The 16,678-nt window shown below is 32.8% G+C and overlaps 2 protein-coding genes and 1 pseudogene across 2 annotated transcripts; all 3 read right to left on the reverse strand.

The window, feature by feature from the left end:
* Positions 1-115: 115 nt before the first annotated feature.
* On the reverse strand, positions 116-920 carry LOC124919358 (sulfate transporter 1.2-like). The gene is made up of 4 exons (XM_047459587.1): positions 691-920; positions 507-587; positions 271-369; positions 116-164 (listed from the first exon to the last, which is right to left on the reverse strand). Exons 1-4 carry the CDS (start codon positions 838-840, stop codon positions 150-152), a joined length of 345 nt encoding a protein of 114 aa, XP_047315543.1. The 5' UTR covers positions 841-920; the 3' UTR covers positions 116-149.
* A 9,272-nt stretch (positions 921-10,192) lies between these two features.
* LOC124937350 lies at positions 10,193-12,480 on the reverse strand. Its single transcript, XM_047477646.1, has 7 exons — positions 12,324-12,480; positions 11,856-12,009; positions 11,280-11,769; positions 10,955-11,001; positions 10,529-10,597; positions 10,323-10,441; positions 10,193-10,234 (listed from the first exon to the last, which is right to left on the reverse strand). Exons 3-7 carry the CDS (start codon positions 11,432-11,434, stop codon positions 10,193-10,195), a joined length of 432 nt encoding a protein of 143 aa, XP_047333602.1. The 5' UTR covers positions 11,435-11,769; positions 11,856-12,009; positions 12,324-12,480.
* Positions 11,872-15,009, reverse strand: LOC124937366 (annotated as a pseudogene).
* Between the last annotated feature and the right edge of the window lie 1,669 nt (positions 15,010-16,678).

Below are 16,678 nucleotides of genomic sequence, written 5' to 3' on the forward strand. Positions count from 1 at the left end.
TAATTTGGTTGATGATTTAAAAGATGAAGGGATTGATGATTGAATAAAGGGTTAGTTTTGGATTCATCAAACAAAGGACCTAATTACTTTGATTTCCTTTTCATGCAGAGACTGATGCAACGCTTCCAACCCGTGAACTCCACTAGTATCTAGGTCGGTAACAGCTACAACAAAACAAAACAAACATCAATTCCCGAAACAACAAATGTTTTCTTAAGGGTATAACACAAAAAACAGCAGCAGCTCTTATGCGACATCTCAGATGATCACATATTGAATTCTCTGGTCATTATCTTTAATCGGTTCTTCTTCTTCAGTAAGCCACCCCAAAGTCGTAGACAAAATTATTAATTCCCCAATGTTTATTTTCTGAAACTAGAAAAAACAAATCAAACATTACTACCCAATTATACCTCTCTCGGATATAGTTATCATTTGAAAAATAGATCCCGGAATAGCCCCGGAATCCTAGATGCATCTGGATACTGCAATATATTTCTGTATACCGTAGTTCTAGGGATATTCCCTAGCAAAGCAATCCGAGGCCTAGTCACTTGTAAAAGAATTTTTGCAAACGATATGCATACCTGAAGATAGATTTTTCTACATGTTCAAAATTATGCTTCAAAATGCTAAAGATATGAGTAATGATACTCATTTTGCAGGTTAGAGAAATTACAAAATGACTACCTGATGTAAAGGAGGGCGGACTTTAGAAACCCTTGCTGATCGTTCAGGTGGTTTGCAGAGATAATAAACATTTTTTAAAAGAGTGCTGTGATGAGGATCCAGATTCTTGACATTTTTCAACCGCATCAAAATTTCCAACATATTGGCCATTCGCACAGAAGTTTCAGGAGATCGATAGAGAAATTGTCTGCAGGTCTCAAGGAGATTACATGCAACATCTATGTTATGATGCGAAAAAATCATCCAAACAAGTCTGTAGAGGGAATATTATGCTGAATATGAGAAAAAGGATAAGATGAACAAGTACTTTATTGCATTAAAATGAACTTTTATGTAACAGAATTATTAGGAAACAGGATAAATGTAGGAAAAGTAATGAAAGCTACAGTTCCAAGTTAAAATAAAGATGAGACCATGTACATTTCTCACTTACCTTCAAATAGCCGAACACTAATCCAGGTGAAGCAATTTTGAATTTGCAGAGCTCCCCAATAAAGCGAATATTACGTATTTTTGTTTCAATATTCATTTGATCCTGACAAAATAATATTTTAATTTCAGTGTAACCAAAACTTTCAAAGAAGAAAGCAACAAACTACTAAACAAACCTTCTTATTTATCAGAGAGTTGAACTTTTCCTCCAGCAGTTGTAAGAGCATGAAAGAAACATCTTTTATACAAGTGGATAGTGTGGCAACCATACGAGAGCAGTACGGAAGCAGTTCAAGAGATGTCCTGGGAACATTGAACAAGGCTCTCACAAGCTTGATTTTGAATTCAAATAACAAAATTCTACCTTGAAAATAGAAAATACATATTTACCAAAATCTTCACGAACAAACTAGATGTATTCACAGTAGAAAAATTATATAAAGAGAAAAGACAAGGCTGGAACAGATGGTTACAGTTAATTGATCAATTAGATCTCGGCTCACACATCCTGGAAGCCTCTGCAACATACCATCTAAGTTTGTCCCCTCTAGTCCTTTAAGTTTCTCCTTTTCATTTTCTATTTTTCTTTCAGCATCTTTGTCTTTTCCTTTCTCTTTTTCAGGATCCTTACACTTTTCCTTTTCTTTTGCATCTTTGTCTTTGGCTTTCTCATTGTTCCCCTCCTGAACAACTGCAGCTTCACGGGAAGCCTCTACAGGTTCTTGGCTAACGCTCTGACTTTGGTCTGGCTCATGTGAATCCTATATGTATACATATTGAAGTTAAGAAAAATAAAATCAATAGTTACTCGGATATTACACTATACATATTTTTCATTATTTATAGACGTTAGGTGGAATCAACAAGTGGAACAGAAAAAAAAAGAAAAAAAAAGAAAAAAAAAGCTGATTGGAATGAAATATCAAATCTTCCTTGACTAGGTTCAACATAATAAAATCTCATTCAAACAACCAAACCTTGCAGATATCTTATTTGTATGGCCAGGTAGTGACAATTTTAACATCTCACATACATTTCACAACACTGCTAAGTAGATTGCAAAAAGGATTTGCAAGCTGTGTTCAGAGAACAATTATGACAAGGTTTAAATGGATGCCACTAATTTATCATTCGCATCACTGTAATATGTGTCAAAACATTAGGATAGAATGTTTAAAATGGTATTGCAGGTACACTCCATGTATTACACACAAAGAAATATTATGATACAAGTATATGACATAGTTGTTGGAGCTTAAATAAAATAGAAATGAGTTCCTTACAGATGGTTTCTCTTGTGACTTCGGAGAATGGTTATTAGCCTTGGGTTCTGCTTCTCCCAGAAGCACAGCTGGAACAAAAGCTCTGATATAGAATAAAATAAGTGCTTAATGACTCAATATTGTAGCAACAGGAGAAAATCATCATGCAACTCCTTGTTCAAGAAAAAGGCAATAAACATTAGGCATAACAATCTGATGGCACAAACCTAAGGTCAGGCAAGCTTTCATAAAATGCTTTGGTGTCTTCATCAGAATTTGTTAATGATGATTCCCCCACAGTAGTAACCCTGGTTGTGTGGCCATCCTCTGGCATTACTGTAGGTTCCATGTCAAGAGCTTCTACCAATCTGAAACAAAAAAAAAAATTTGGGGTGGGGTAGAGAGTTAACAGTGTGAAAGCACGAGTAGTATACTTCTTTTAGATTGAAGAATCTCGTGAATCCATAAAGCACAGTTGGAAAGAATACAAGGGGAAGAACAAATGGATAATCAACAGGAAATTAAAAGAAGGAATGTTGACATTAGTTAGGAAACCCAATCAATGATCAAACAAATAAAGTAGCTTACAATATTGATTCTTCCAGAGAGATTTCTCATATTGTTATTAGCTGTAATCTAATACTTGCTGAGTATGAAAAAATCTCATTTAAACACTTGTTTGGCAAATATAAATTGGGATTTAATCTAAAATCCTTTTACAAATTAATATTATTTTAATTAATTTTTTAAAAAAAGGATGAAGCCTTGATTAATAAATTTTTAAGTACTTTATTAATGAATATACAGTCCAAAACCATATTTTATTTTTAAATATTACATTTCTTTTTATTTAATAATTTATAAATATTTTATCATATATAAAGTAATCCAAAACAAACAACTAAGAACAAAGTTAGTAACAACTTCCAGAACAAAATTCTTAATAAAAAATAATTGTTTCTAACGAAAATGAAGGCTTCAACAGTCACAATAGTGGCAGGACAAAATATTTGTCAGGAGACAAAAAGAAAGGTAAGAAGAGGAATACTGGGTCAAAACAGAAAGTCGTAATCAGTTTAAAAGAAGAATACTTAATCAAATGCTGCACATATTCAGATTAAGAGGTCAATCATAACCTGGTTCCAAAGGATTCACCATGGACTATAAAATTAAATTAAAGTGTTGTGCATATGAAGAAAAGCATAACAACTAGTAGCCAATATCTTTTAGAAGTGGAATGCAATTTAATAACTTACGCTGATACACCTCGATGCAGATGATCATAAACTCGTCGCAACTTATCATACGTTGATGCATTTTCATCATTTAATTCACCTTTGTCATTTAGAATCTTGGCACTTTCTTGCTCCATTTGGGGAAGTGACTTGATGTCAAAGTGAAAGAAAAAATATAACATCAATAGCAGCAGTTTAATGGATATTTTATGTATGGAAGGTAGATGAGGTAAACATATTCGACAATTAATGGATCTGCATTGCATAAGAAGCATTTCTAATAGTACTCATTACTAGAACTAACATAGAAACCAATTAATAAAATTGATGCCTTACAGCGTGCTCTGACTGAAGAAGTTCTGCAGCAGAATCATGATGTGAATGAAATGCCTTCCTGAAAAATTTCTTCTGATCTGCTGTGATATTAAGGTCCTTGGAAAATTGAAATAACAGAATATGAACACAAGGAAAGAAATGAAACATGTGAATTTTGGGTACTACAAAGCTGTGAGCTAATAATTCACTAGAAAGAAATAATAATTTTGCAACTTAAGTTCAGTGGCTAAGTGTCCAGCCGCATTCGTAGTTGGAGGTTACTCAACTAAAAGACCCTCTCTGGCCCACTATATTAATAGTTGATACGACAGAATTAGAAAACTCAGTTTCAGATTCTTATATATAATTGTTTCTTTTAGTACCAGACCTGAACAAGGGATGCAGCAGTTAAAAGCCCAGCAACAGAACCACTAAAAACACGCCCCCAAACGATACACTTAACCCGCCCGTCCTGCTTCGTGGTCCCCCAATTTTCAGTCAGCAGAAATGACCCCGAGAGTGACAGAATCTTAAACCAGGCCTGTTCAAGACAATTTTAAATGAAAAACAGTTTTTTTAACATAAAACAATATAACCTCATGAGTTGCAGTTCCGCGTAGGTTCAGAGTTGATGGAATTGTGACGTACCGGTGTAAAGACATACGATACAAACAGAAAATAATATTTTAACTTGCGGGCAGCTCTTATGTGTACTATTAATGATTTCCCAGTATATGAAAATTTGTCTAGATGGAGTAGAAATGGGAAATTTGTATGTCCATCTTGTAATTAGAACACTACATCATTGAGGTTAACAAATTTCCTGAAGGAGTGTTACATGAATCATCGACGATTCCTCCCGCCTAATCATCGTTGGCGCAAAGAGACCGATACGTTTGATGGGCGTACTAAGCATAGAGGTCCTCATTTTCTACTATCGGGTTCCGAAATTCAATTGCAATCACGAGATATAAAGGAATTTTGTTTGACAAAGTAACTGCCCAAGAAAACGAAAGTTATTCCTGAATCCCAAGGTGATAACTGGAACAAATTTAGTATATTTTTTCAATTGCCTTACTGGAAATTATTGATGTTGAGACATAACTTGGATGTCATGCATATTGAGAAGAATATATGTGATAGTTTGTTGGGAAATTTAATGAATTTCAAAGAAAAGACCAAGGATGGGATTAAAGCGAGAAAAGATTTAATCATATTGAACATAAAACATTCCTTACATCCAGTTGAGATTGATGGTATTCTTCGATGTCCAGCATCCCCTATGCACTATATCAAAACACAAGAAATGATTATGTCAATTTATGAAAGATGTTAAAATAACGGACGGATTTTGTTCAAATATTGGCGTGTGTGTAAACATAGTGGAGAAAAAATATAAGGATTGAAGAGTCACGATTGTCACATTTTATTACAGTATCTCATTCCACTAGCTATACGTGGCCTACTTCCTGATGAAAGTATAAATGCTCTTACATTAACATATAAATATTTTTACATAAATGTTTTAATGATTTTACATGAACATTTATATATATTTAATATATAATTATATAAAATATAAAATAATTTAAATAATTTTTTTTAAATATCTTACAAATAAATTTAAAAATATTTTGTTTTACAAATTTATTTAAATATATTACAAAAAAAATTTAACATGTTGTTATATATATATTTAATATATAATCATATAAAATAATTTAAATATTTTACAAATGTAAATATTAAGTGAAGTTTGCTTCACTTCTTTCAGCGCTGTAAATATTGAGTGAAGCAAGCTTCACTTGATAGTGCTTGTTCCACTCATTTGAGTGTTGTAAATACTCAGGTGAAACAAGCTTCACCTGATAGCGCTTGTTTTTTTTTGTTTTTTTGCAGATTTACATGAAGGCATAAATATTTTTACATGAACGTATAAATGTTTTTACATAAATGTGTTAATGGTTTTTTACATGAACATTTATATATATTTTATATAATTATATAAAATATAAAATAATTTAAATATTTTTTTAAATATCTTAAAAATAAATTTTAAAATATTTTAATTTATTTAAATATATTACAAAAAAATTAAATATTTTTTTTTTACAAAGTTATTTAAATATATTTATAAAATTATTTAAATATCTTTCAAAAATAATTAAAAATATGTTTTTATATGTATATATTTAATATATAATTATATAATTATATAAAATTTTAAATAATTTGTCAAAATATATTTCAATACATTATAAAAAATTTGTGCATATTAAATATTTAAATATATACATTATGAAATAATTTGTACAAATTCATTTGAATATATCACAATCATAACATATAATTATTATCATTCATAAAAATTAATTTAAATATCTTAAATCATATAATTTATGATTATTATTTTAAACTAATCTTAAAATAAAATTATATTAATTCATATTTATTATTTTATATATATTAGAAATAAAATTATATGAATTATTATTTAATCATTTAAATACATCACAAATAAATTTATAAACATAATTTATAAATCAGAGTCAATTTAAGTTTGCTTCACTCAACAGTGAATATATATCAATCAATTTTACATGGACAACCTCATGTAAAACAGTGTAGACTGTCTCTTCAATGGTCATGTAAAACAGAGTGAAGCGAAGGAAGCTTCACTCATTTCCATTTCTACTGAACCCGGAATAAAATACGGGTTTCGGGTTCTCTCTCTTCCTTTCAACCCAGTTTTAATTTATTAATATAATAATAATGCTGAGTTTTGATTGGTCCGCAACAGGGGAACACCCCATTCGGTAGCAGAAGATCTGATCTGATATTAGTTTTACGTGTTTATATATTTTATTATATTAGATCAATATATTTATTTCAATAATAATAATAAAAATAGTTAGTCTCTATCTTATTTATATAAATGTTTTTTTTTCACATTTATATTTATTATTTTATTATATTAGACAAATATATTTATTAATAAAACTAAGGAGATTAAATATTACAACTTTAATAGTTTTAAAAGTATTAAGACTTTAAATGCGGTCTTATATACATTTAAAGAGTAATTTATAAAATAAGAATTTAATTAATAACCAAAGTCTAATTTATAAGTTAATATTTATATAAATTATATTTAACTAATGTCTTACAAATTATATTCATCACAATTATATATAAATCTTTAGATGATAAACTCTTTATTATTTTTTTAATAAATTTTTATAATTTGGTATACATTATTATCTTTTTAAATTATTTTCCAAATAAATTCTAAAATTGTGTATATATTAGGAACTCATTATTTATTAATAAATGTAATATATTTAATATATTTGAGATCACATTAAATAATATATTATTTATATTCCTAAGATAATGTATATTATGAAGTTGAACCTCCATCTCCTGTCGAACCAAAATTGGTCTATGCAGATGCAAGCTCCTTTCATTCACTGCCTCGGATTTCTTCCGAACCCCCCACCATCTTCTATGAAACTACCCACAATAACCTGCGAAGATAAATACGACAGAATTAGAAAACTCAGTTTCAAAGACGTGAGGGGAGTCTCTCAAGAAGACGTGAGGGGAGAGCTGGTCTTGCCGGTTTTGGGATGGATGTGGTCGTGTAAGGTTCCATTTGGGATGTACTCGTAGACTAGTAAGGGAACCTCGGTCTCCAGACAACATCCGAGTAGTCTGACAATGTTTCGGTGGTTGACCTGCAATAGAATGACGACCTCGTTTATGAACTCCTCTACTTGGCCCTTCTTCTGGCCGGGGATGAACAGTTCTAGGTTGCCTTTCTGAATGTTTTTGGAGACCTTGACAGCAACGACAGTTTTGTTTGGAAGAACACCTCTATAAACGGTGCCAAAACCGCCTTCTCCGAGGATATTAGATTTGCTGTATCTTCCGGTTGCTACCTCTAACTCATGGGCGGTTAAAATCTTTGCAGTTTCTGTGGAGGAGGACCCTTGAGTAGATGAGAGTTGGTTTTTCATGATGAAGCCCCCGTTTCGTTGAAAGAAGCTTTGTCTGAGTTTCATCAGATTTTGTTTCTTTACCAAATGATGCATCCAGATAAACACCCTGAATAAGAATATTATGGCGATCCCAGTATCTGTATGCCAGTAAAAAATGTCTAATTAAATTTAAAATTTTCAAACAAACATACAGTTTTCAAAAGTTAGTTATAACTAACGTACCGATAATAACTATAGCGAGCAAAGGGAAAGCCAATGAACAGCCAGTGCCAGCTTTGCTTCCTTTGCCGTGATATCCCCACGGACATGAACAATGATGACTCCCCTGTTCATTCTTACAGATTTTCACACAGTCATTCAACTTTGGGTCGTTGCATTCGTTAATATCTGCAGCATAACAACAAGAGCGTTATGAAAGGGTTAATCATCAAAAGAAAGAAAGAAAAAAAAAGAAGAAGAAATAGTTAGTTAGCTGAGGTTTTGTGGGTATATAGTTAGTAGTTTAGTTAGTACCTTCACAACCATAAAAGAGATAGGGGTTCCCATTGAATCCATCGATGCATTTGCACCTATAACCTACCCCATTCTGAACGTCCAAGCATTCCTTGTTTTGACCGTTGAAAGCATAAGTTTGAACATCCTTGGCCGCCTCTTTGCAAGTCTTGTTACTTACAGCCCATTCGAGCACCACCGGTCGGTCCTCCTTAGGCGGCTTTTCCTTGAGGTGTTTGCTTGAGAAATGGTAAACGCTCGTAGCCGCAACAAATGCATAACCGCAAGGATTAAAGTCGACCACATTGGAATGATTGTGAAAACTGAGAACTCGACTTTGCAAATGCTGTGTATTCTGAGGAATCGCCGCTTGACAACACCCTATACCGTCGCACCTTCCGTCTTGAACGTCGGCGAGGTTGGCACAGTAGGCCGTGCAGGCGGTGAAAAAGTTCATGCCTTCCCGTCGGGTCGCCATTTGCCCATACGTATCGCATCCCAAAGCTGTGAACTTGTTTTCGGTGGTTGAGACAACGAATGTACCCGTTGACAATCCTGGGTCGGCTTGAGACTCATTATAACAGTCTTCCCCAATTTCCATCAAAAATTTTTGACACTTCCAGCAGAGACATTGATTTCGCTGATTTGGATTCTGCCTTTAGTCCCCCAATACAAACCTCCATTGTCCTTGCATGTCAAATGGAAGGATTCAGTATGGTAGGTGTCGTTCGCTAAATAACATCCTTCAGTGGTACCGAATGGGTACGGAATTGATATTTCCTCGCATGTCCTGTTGCAGAACTGGCTCTCAGCAGCTACTAATTCGAAAACATACAACTGTATGGAAAATATGATCAGTAACAGATTTTTTGGTAGAGAAGAAAGGGAAGATGCCATGGTAGCTACAGCTTCTTTGGTAGAGAAGAAGCAAGTTCTCTGTTTTTTTTAAAAACTTGTTTGGTGGTAGAGAGACGAAGGACTGGTTTATATATAATGACCACGAGTGAAAAGCTTTATTATTATTTTTTAAATAGGAATATTAAAAACTCGGGTGAATGAAGGATACAGTTACTCATTTTTATTTTGTATGTTTGTTCTTTTTTAACATTAGTTTTTTCCATGTTGTTACAACACAAACACAAACAAAAATAATAATAAAAAATGAAGAGGAACATTTCAATACGGTGAGGAAGTTATTAACTTTGAGTTTATATCATATTAATATGTAGGATCACTTTGAGTTACATAAATTTGTTGATTTTTTATTTTATTTATAATTACACATATCATAAAAATATCTATACACAAATAAATAAATAAAATTAAATATGTGGAGGAAGTTGTTAACTTAAATTTGAGTTTATATCTTATTATTAGTATGATCATTTTTTATTTTATATATTTCTTAAATGGTGATAAAGTAATCTGGTGTAAAACAATTATATAAAAAAAATTATTAAAATTTTCTGTAAGAATTAAAAATTAAAATAACTTTCTATAATTAAATTATAATTGTATTTATCACTGTCAAATGGTCAATTCCTTTACCCCAATTACACACAATAATTGTAATTCTATTCCCCCAAAACACACAATAATCGTAATTCCATTCCACATTACACACAATAATTATATTTATCCATCTGTGTCAATGGTCAAATTTCATTCCTCATTTCATCACTTTCAGAAACAAATTAACCATAAGTCCGATCATTCCTGCAATAACACCAAACCAATCCTGAAACCCACAAATAAATGTTTGCTTTTATGGAGAGGCCAAGGATTGATTCCCTGTGATGGCCCCCACCTAAAAAAAAAAATGACAGCTAGTTAACTAATAGTTTTGCTTTTGTTGGGTTAATAATTAATTGCATTGAATTTAAAAGATTACTCACAATTTGGACACTTTGTCTTGTCAGCACAAAAACCATAAACACAATCTGTCTGTCGAGATGATAACTGAAATCAAGGCGCAATAGCCGGAACCCAAAAGAGTTTCTTGTTCTTCTTTCCCCTGTAATAACCACCGCACCACCATGAGAAAAAAGAAAAAAAAAACAGAGAAGGCTTTACTAAATGAAAGAAAGAAACCAAAACTTACCCTGAACCTGGCGAGAAGAAGAAAAGCCAAGAAACGATACACACCTATCAGTATCGTCTCCCAATTCCACTGCCAAGAATAATTCAAAGAAATCAAAACAATCATTAGAATCGCGGAATTTGTTTCAAATATAAAGACAAAATAAAATAAATAAAATCATAACCCATGATGGGCACTTTGAAATACTTATTTCAGGACATGAATTATATCGGTTTTCTTTGTAAAAACCTTTATACCAAAAAGACCTTTCAGCTGTTGGAGTGCACTAGTAATTGCAACTCCCGCCATGAAGCCAACAATGGCACAGCATGAGAAGGCAAGTCAATCAAGAAACCCAACCTGGATTCAGAAAGAAAAACAAAAAAAAAAATAGATTTCAAAAAGGGTTTAGGTTTGGTTTGGTTCGGTTCAATAACAAGAGCTTACCTAAAGAAGCCAAGTGTTGCTTGGATGATTCCCCACAAAGAATGTAGCTGTAAATATACCAGAAAATGAAGTTTGCTGAAAATATACCAGAAAATGGAAAAGGATCTTTAGAACAACCAAAGTAATGTTTGATGATACAGGAATCACAAGGCTTGATTATATACTTAATACAAGAAAAGTCAAAACAATTGCGCCTACACAAACTGAACATAGATGAATCTAGCCCACTTCTTGTTCCAAATTCTACTTTAGCTCTTATTCAAGAATTAAGACATATAAATATATTTTAGAGTTCCTTCCAGTAAATTAGAACAATAAAAATTACCTTCCAGCTGCAATGTTGACTTGGCTTGCCTCTTCTATGCCCTTTGAAGATTCTGAGAGGTAATTTGTGTCAGCAATGCACGACATTGATGACGCCTCTTTATTATGTTTGATATAACTAGGAATAAAAATGAAACAAAGCCTACATGCATTCATTAACCTTTGATATCACACTTACATCATATCAGATTAGACCTTTCAATGTGATTTTAGCTGAAATACAAACTTTTTTCAATTTCTTAGTGTTAAGATTAGATTCTATGTGGATAAATAAAACTTGTAAGTTATTAACTCTTTATTTGTACTAATTTATTAGTATAATTGTTACCAATTTAGAGTGAAAAAAATTAGCAATGAGCAAAGAGCTCAAGGGAAAGGGAAAATGACCAAAGGAACCAATCTTGCAATGAAATCAAATAAAATGGGCAACTTTGTTTGCTTCTCTTCCAACCCATTGCGGTTTGCAAGTAAGGCTTCTTTGGATGTAGTCGCTGACACACAAAAAATGCACATTATCAGTAAACTATCACAACCGCGTATAGGGAAACTAACAAGGAAAATGAACAATGAATAATACCAACGCCAGACATCTTTCATGGTCCTGCAGGGGGAGAACACCTGCGAACAGCATCTGCAACAGTGAGTAACACGTTCTCCACCCCAATCAACTCTACAAAATTAGACAAATGCAGCTTCTCTGTCACAACCGGTCCAGGATTTGCTACAACAAGCTGTTTTTTTTGTTTCAACCCAACACAAACAAACAAACAAACAAACAATCAATCAATCATAAGTGTAGCCTTTCGTTACAATGATTTTATTGTTATTCAACCTACTAGAGCTTATTTGATATTATAGGGTTATTTGGAAATAATCTTGGTTTTAGAAAGAAAAAAAATAAATTGTTTGATGTAAAAACCGGGTTTTTTAAGGGTAAAATGTCTTTACAAGAAAAGGGTAATTTGGTTGATGATTTAAAAGATGAAGGGATTGATGATTGAATAAAGGGTTAGTTTTGGATTCATCAAACAAAGGACCTAATAACCTTGATTTCCTTTTTATGCAGAGACTGATGCAACGCTTCCAACCCGTGAACTCCACTAGTATCTAGGTCGGTAACAGCTACAACAAAACAAAACAAACATTAATTCCCGAAACAACAAATGTTTTCTTAAGGGTATAACACAAAAAACAGCAGCAGCTCTTATGCGACATCTCAGATGATCACATATTGAATTCTCTGGTCATTATCTTTAATCGGTTCTTCTTCTTCAGTAAGCCACCCCAAAGTCGTAGACAAAATTATTAATTCCCTAATGTTTATTTTCTGAAACTAGAAAAAACAAATCAAACATTACTACCCAATTATACCTCTCTCGGATATAGTTATCATTTGAAAAATAGATCCCGGAATAGCCCCGGAATCCTAGATGCATCTGGATACTGCAATATATTTCTGTATACCGTAGTTCTAGGGATATTCCCTAGCAAAGCAATCCGAGGCCTAGTCACTTGTAAAAGAATTTTTGCAAACGATATGCATACCTGAAGATAGATTTTTCTACATGTTCAAAATTATGCTTCAAAATGCTAAAGATATGAGTAATGATACTCATTTTGCAGGTTAGAGAAATTACAAAATGACTACCTGATGTAAAGGAGGGCGGACTTTAGAAACCCTTGCTGATCGTTCAGGTGGTTTGCAGAGATAATAAACATTTTTTAAAAGAGTGCTGTGATGAGGATCCAGATTCTTGACATTTTTCAACCGCATCAAAATTTCCAACATATTGGCCATTCGCACAGAAGTTTCAGGAGATCGATAGAGAAATTGTCTGCAGGTCTCAAGGAGATTACATGCAACATCTATGTTATGATGCGAAAAATCATCCAAACAAGTCTGTAGAGGGAATATTATGCTGAATATGAGAAAAAGGATAAGATGAACAAGTACTTTATTGCATTAAAATGAACTTTTATGTAACAGAATTATCAGGAAACAGGATAAATGTAGGAAAAGTAATGAAAGCTACAGTTCCAAGTTAAAATAAAGATGAGACCATGTACATTTCTCACTTACCTTCAAACGGCCGAAAACTAATCCAGGTGAAGCAATTTTGAATTTGCAGAGCTCCCCAATAAAGCGAATATTACGTATTTTTGTTTCAATATTCATTTGATCCTGGCAAAATAATATTTTAATTTCAGTGTAACCAAAACTTTCAAAAAAGAAAGCAACAAACTACTAAACAAACCTTCTTATTTATCAGAGAGTTGAACTCTTCCTCCAGCAGTTGTAAGAGCATGAAAGAAACATCTTTTATACAAGTGGATAGTGTGGCAACCATACGAGAGCAATACGGAAGCAGTTCAAGAGATGTCCTGGGAACATTGAACAAGGCTCTCACAAGCTTGATTTTGAATTCAAATAACAAAATTCTACCTGGAAAATAGAAAATGCATATTTACCAAAATCTTCACGAACAAACTAGATGTATTCACAGTAGAAAAATTATATAAAGAGAAAAGACAAGGCTGGAACAGATGGTTACAGTTAATTGATCAATTAGATCTCGGCTCACACATCCTGGAAGCCTCTGCAACATACCATCCAAGTTTGTCCCCTCTAGTCCTTTAAGTTTCTCCTTTTCATTTTCTATTTTTCTTTCAGCATCTTTGTCTTTTCCTTTCTCTTTTTCAGGATCCTTACACTTTTCCTTTTCTTTTGCATCTTTGTCTTTGGCTTTCTCATTGTTCCCCTCCTGAACAACTGCAGCTTCACGGGAAGCCTCTACAGGTTCTTGGCTAACGCTCTGACTTTGGTCTGGCTCATGTGAATCCTATATGTATACATATTGAAGTTAAGAAAAATAAAATCAATAGTTACTCGGATATTACACTATACATATTTTTCATTATTTATAGACGTTAGGTGGAAGCAACAAGTGGAACAGAAAAAAAAAGAAAAAAAAAAAGCTGATTGGAATGAAATATCAAATCTTCCTTGACTAGGTTCAATATCATAAAATCTCATTCAAACAACCAAACCTTGCAGATATCTTATTTGTATGGCCAGGTAGTGACAATTTTAACATCTCACATACATTTCACACTGCTAAGTAGATTGCAAAAAGGATTTGCAAGATGTGTTCAGAGAACAATTATGACAAGCTTTAAATGGATGCCACTGATTTATCATTCGCATCACTGTAATATGTGTCAAAACATTAGGATAGAATGTTTAAAATGGTATTGCAGGTACACTCCATGTATTACACACAAAGAAATATTATGATACAAGTATATGACATAGTTGTTGGAGCTTAAATAAAATAGAAATGAGTTCCTTACAGATGGTTTCTCTTGTGACTTCGGAGAATGGTTATTAGCCTTGGGTTCTGCTTCTCCCAGAAGCACAGCTGGAACAAAAGCTCTGATATAGAATAAAATAAGTGCTTAATGACTCAATATTGTAGCTTAAAAACTCATTAGAAGAAAGCAACAGGAGAAAATCATCATGCAACTCCTTGTTCAAGAAAAAGGCAATAAACATTAGGCATAACAATCTGATGGCACAAACCTAAGGTCAGGCAAGCTTTCATAAAATGCTTTGGTGTCTTCATCAGAATTTGTTAATGATGATTCCCCCACAGTAGTAACCCTGGTTGTGTGGCCATCCTCTGGCATTACTGTAGGTTCCATGTCAAGAGCTTCTGCCAATCTGAAAAAAAAATAATTTTGGGGTGGGGTAGAGAGTTAACAGTGTGAAAGCACGAGTAGTATACTTCTTTTAGATTGAAGAATCTCGTGAATCCATAAAGCACAGTTGGAAAGAATACAAGGGGAAGAACAAATGGATAATTAACAGGAAAGTGAAAGTGCATAGCCTGATTGGACTTTACTATTAAAAGAAGGAATGTTGACATTAGTTAGGAAACCCAATCAATGATCAAACAAATAAAGTAGCTTACAATATTGATTCTTCCAGAGAGATTTCTCATATTGTTATTAGCTGTAATCTAATACTTGCTGAGTATGAAAAAATCTCATTTAAACACTTGTTTGGCAAATATAAATTGGGATTTAATCTAAAATCCTTTTACAAATTAATATTATTTTAATTAATTTTTTAAAAAAAGGATGAAGCCTTGATTAATAAATTTTTAAGTACTTTATTAATGAATGTACAGTCCAAAACCATATTTTATTTTTAAATATTACATTTCTTTTTATTTAATAATTTATAAATATTTTATCATATATAAAGTAATCCAAAACAAACAACTAAGAACAAAGTTAGTAACAACTTCCAGAACAAAATTCTTAATAGAAAATAATTGTTTCTAACGAAAATGAAGGCTTCAACAGTCACAATAGTGGCAGGACAAAATATTTGTCAGGAGACAAAAAGAAAGGTAAGAAGAGGAATACTGGGTCAAAACAGAAAGTCGTAATCAGTTTAAAAGAGGAATACTTAATCAAATGCTGCACATATTCAGATTAAGAGGTCAATCATAACCTGGTTCCAAAGGATTCACCATGGACTATAAAATTAAATTAAAGTGTTGTGCATATGAAGAAAAGCATAACAACTAGTAGTCAATATCTTTTAGAAGTGGAACGCAATTTAATAACTTACGCTGATACACCTCGATGCAGATGATCATAAACTCGTCGCAACTTATCATACGTTGATGCATTTTCATCATTTAATTCACCTTTGGCATTTAGAATCTTGGCACTTTCTTGCTCCATTTGGCGAAGTGACTTGATGTCAAAGTGAAAGAAAAAATATAACATCAATAGCAGCAGTTTAATGGATATTTTATGTATGGAAGGTAGATGAGGTAAACATATTCGACAATTAATGGATCTGCATTGCATAAGAAGCATTTCTAATAGTACTCATTACTAGAACTAACATAGAAACCAATTAATAAAATTGATGCCTTACAGCGTGCTCTGACTGAAGAAGTTCTGCAGCAGAATCATGATGTGAATGAAATGCCTTCCTGAAAAATTTCTTCTGATCTGCTGTGATATTAAGGTCCTTGGAAAACTGAAATAACAGAATATGAACACAAGGAAAGAAATGAAACATGTGAATTTTGGGTACTACAAAGCTGTGAGCTAATAATTCACTAGAAAGAAATAATAAGTATGCAACTTAAGTTCAGTGGCTAAGTGTCCAGCCGCATTCGTAGTTGGAGGTTACTCAACTAAAAGACCCTCTCTGGCCCACTATATTAATAGTTGATACGACAGAATTAGAAAACTCAGTTTCAAATTCTTATATATAATTGTTTCTTTTAGTACCAGACCTGAACAGGGGATGCAGCAGTTAAAAGCCCAGCAACAGAACCACTAAAAACACGCCTCCAAACGATACACTTAACCCGC

Source organism: Impatiens glandulifera, chromosome 1, assembly GCF_907164915.1.
Source record: "Impatiens glandulifera chromosome 1, dImpGla2.1, whole genome shotgun sequence".
In the NCBI taxonomy this organism is placed as follows: domain Eukaryota; kingdom Viridiplantae; phylum Streptophyta; class Magnoliopsida; order Ericales; family Balsaminaceae; genus Impatiens; species Impatiens glandulifera.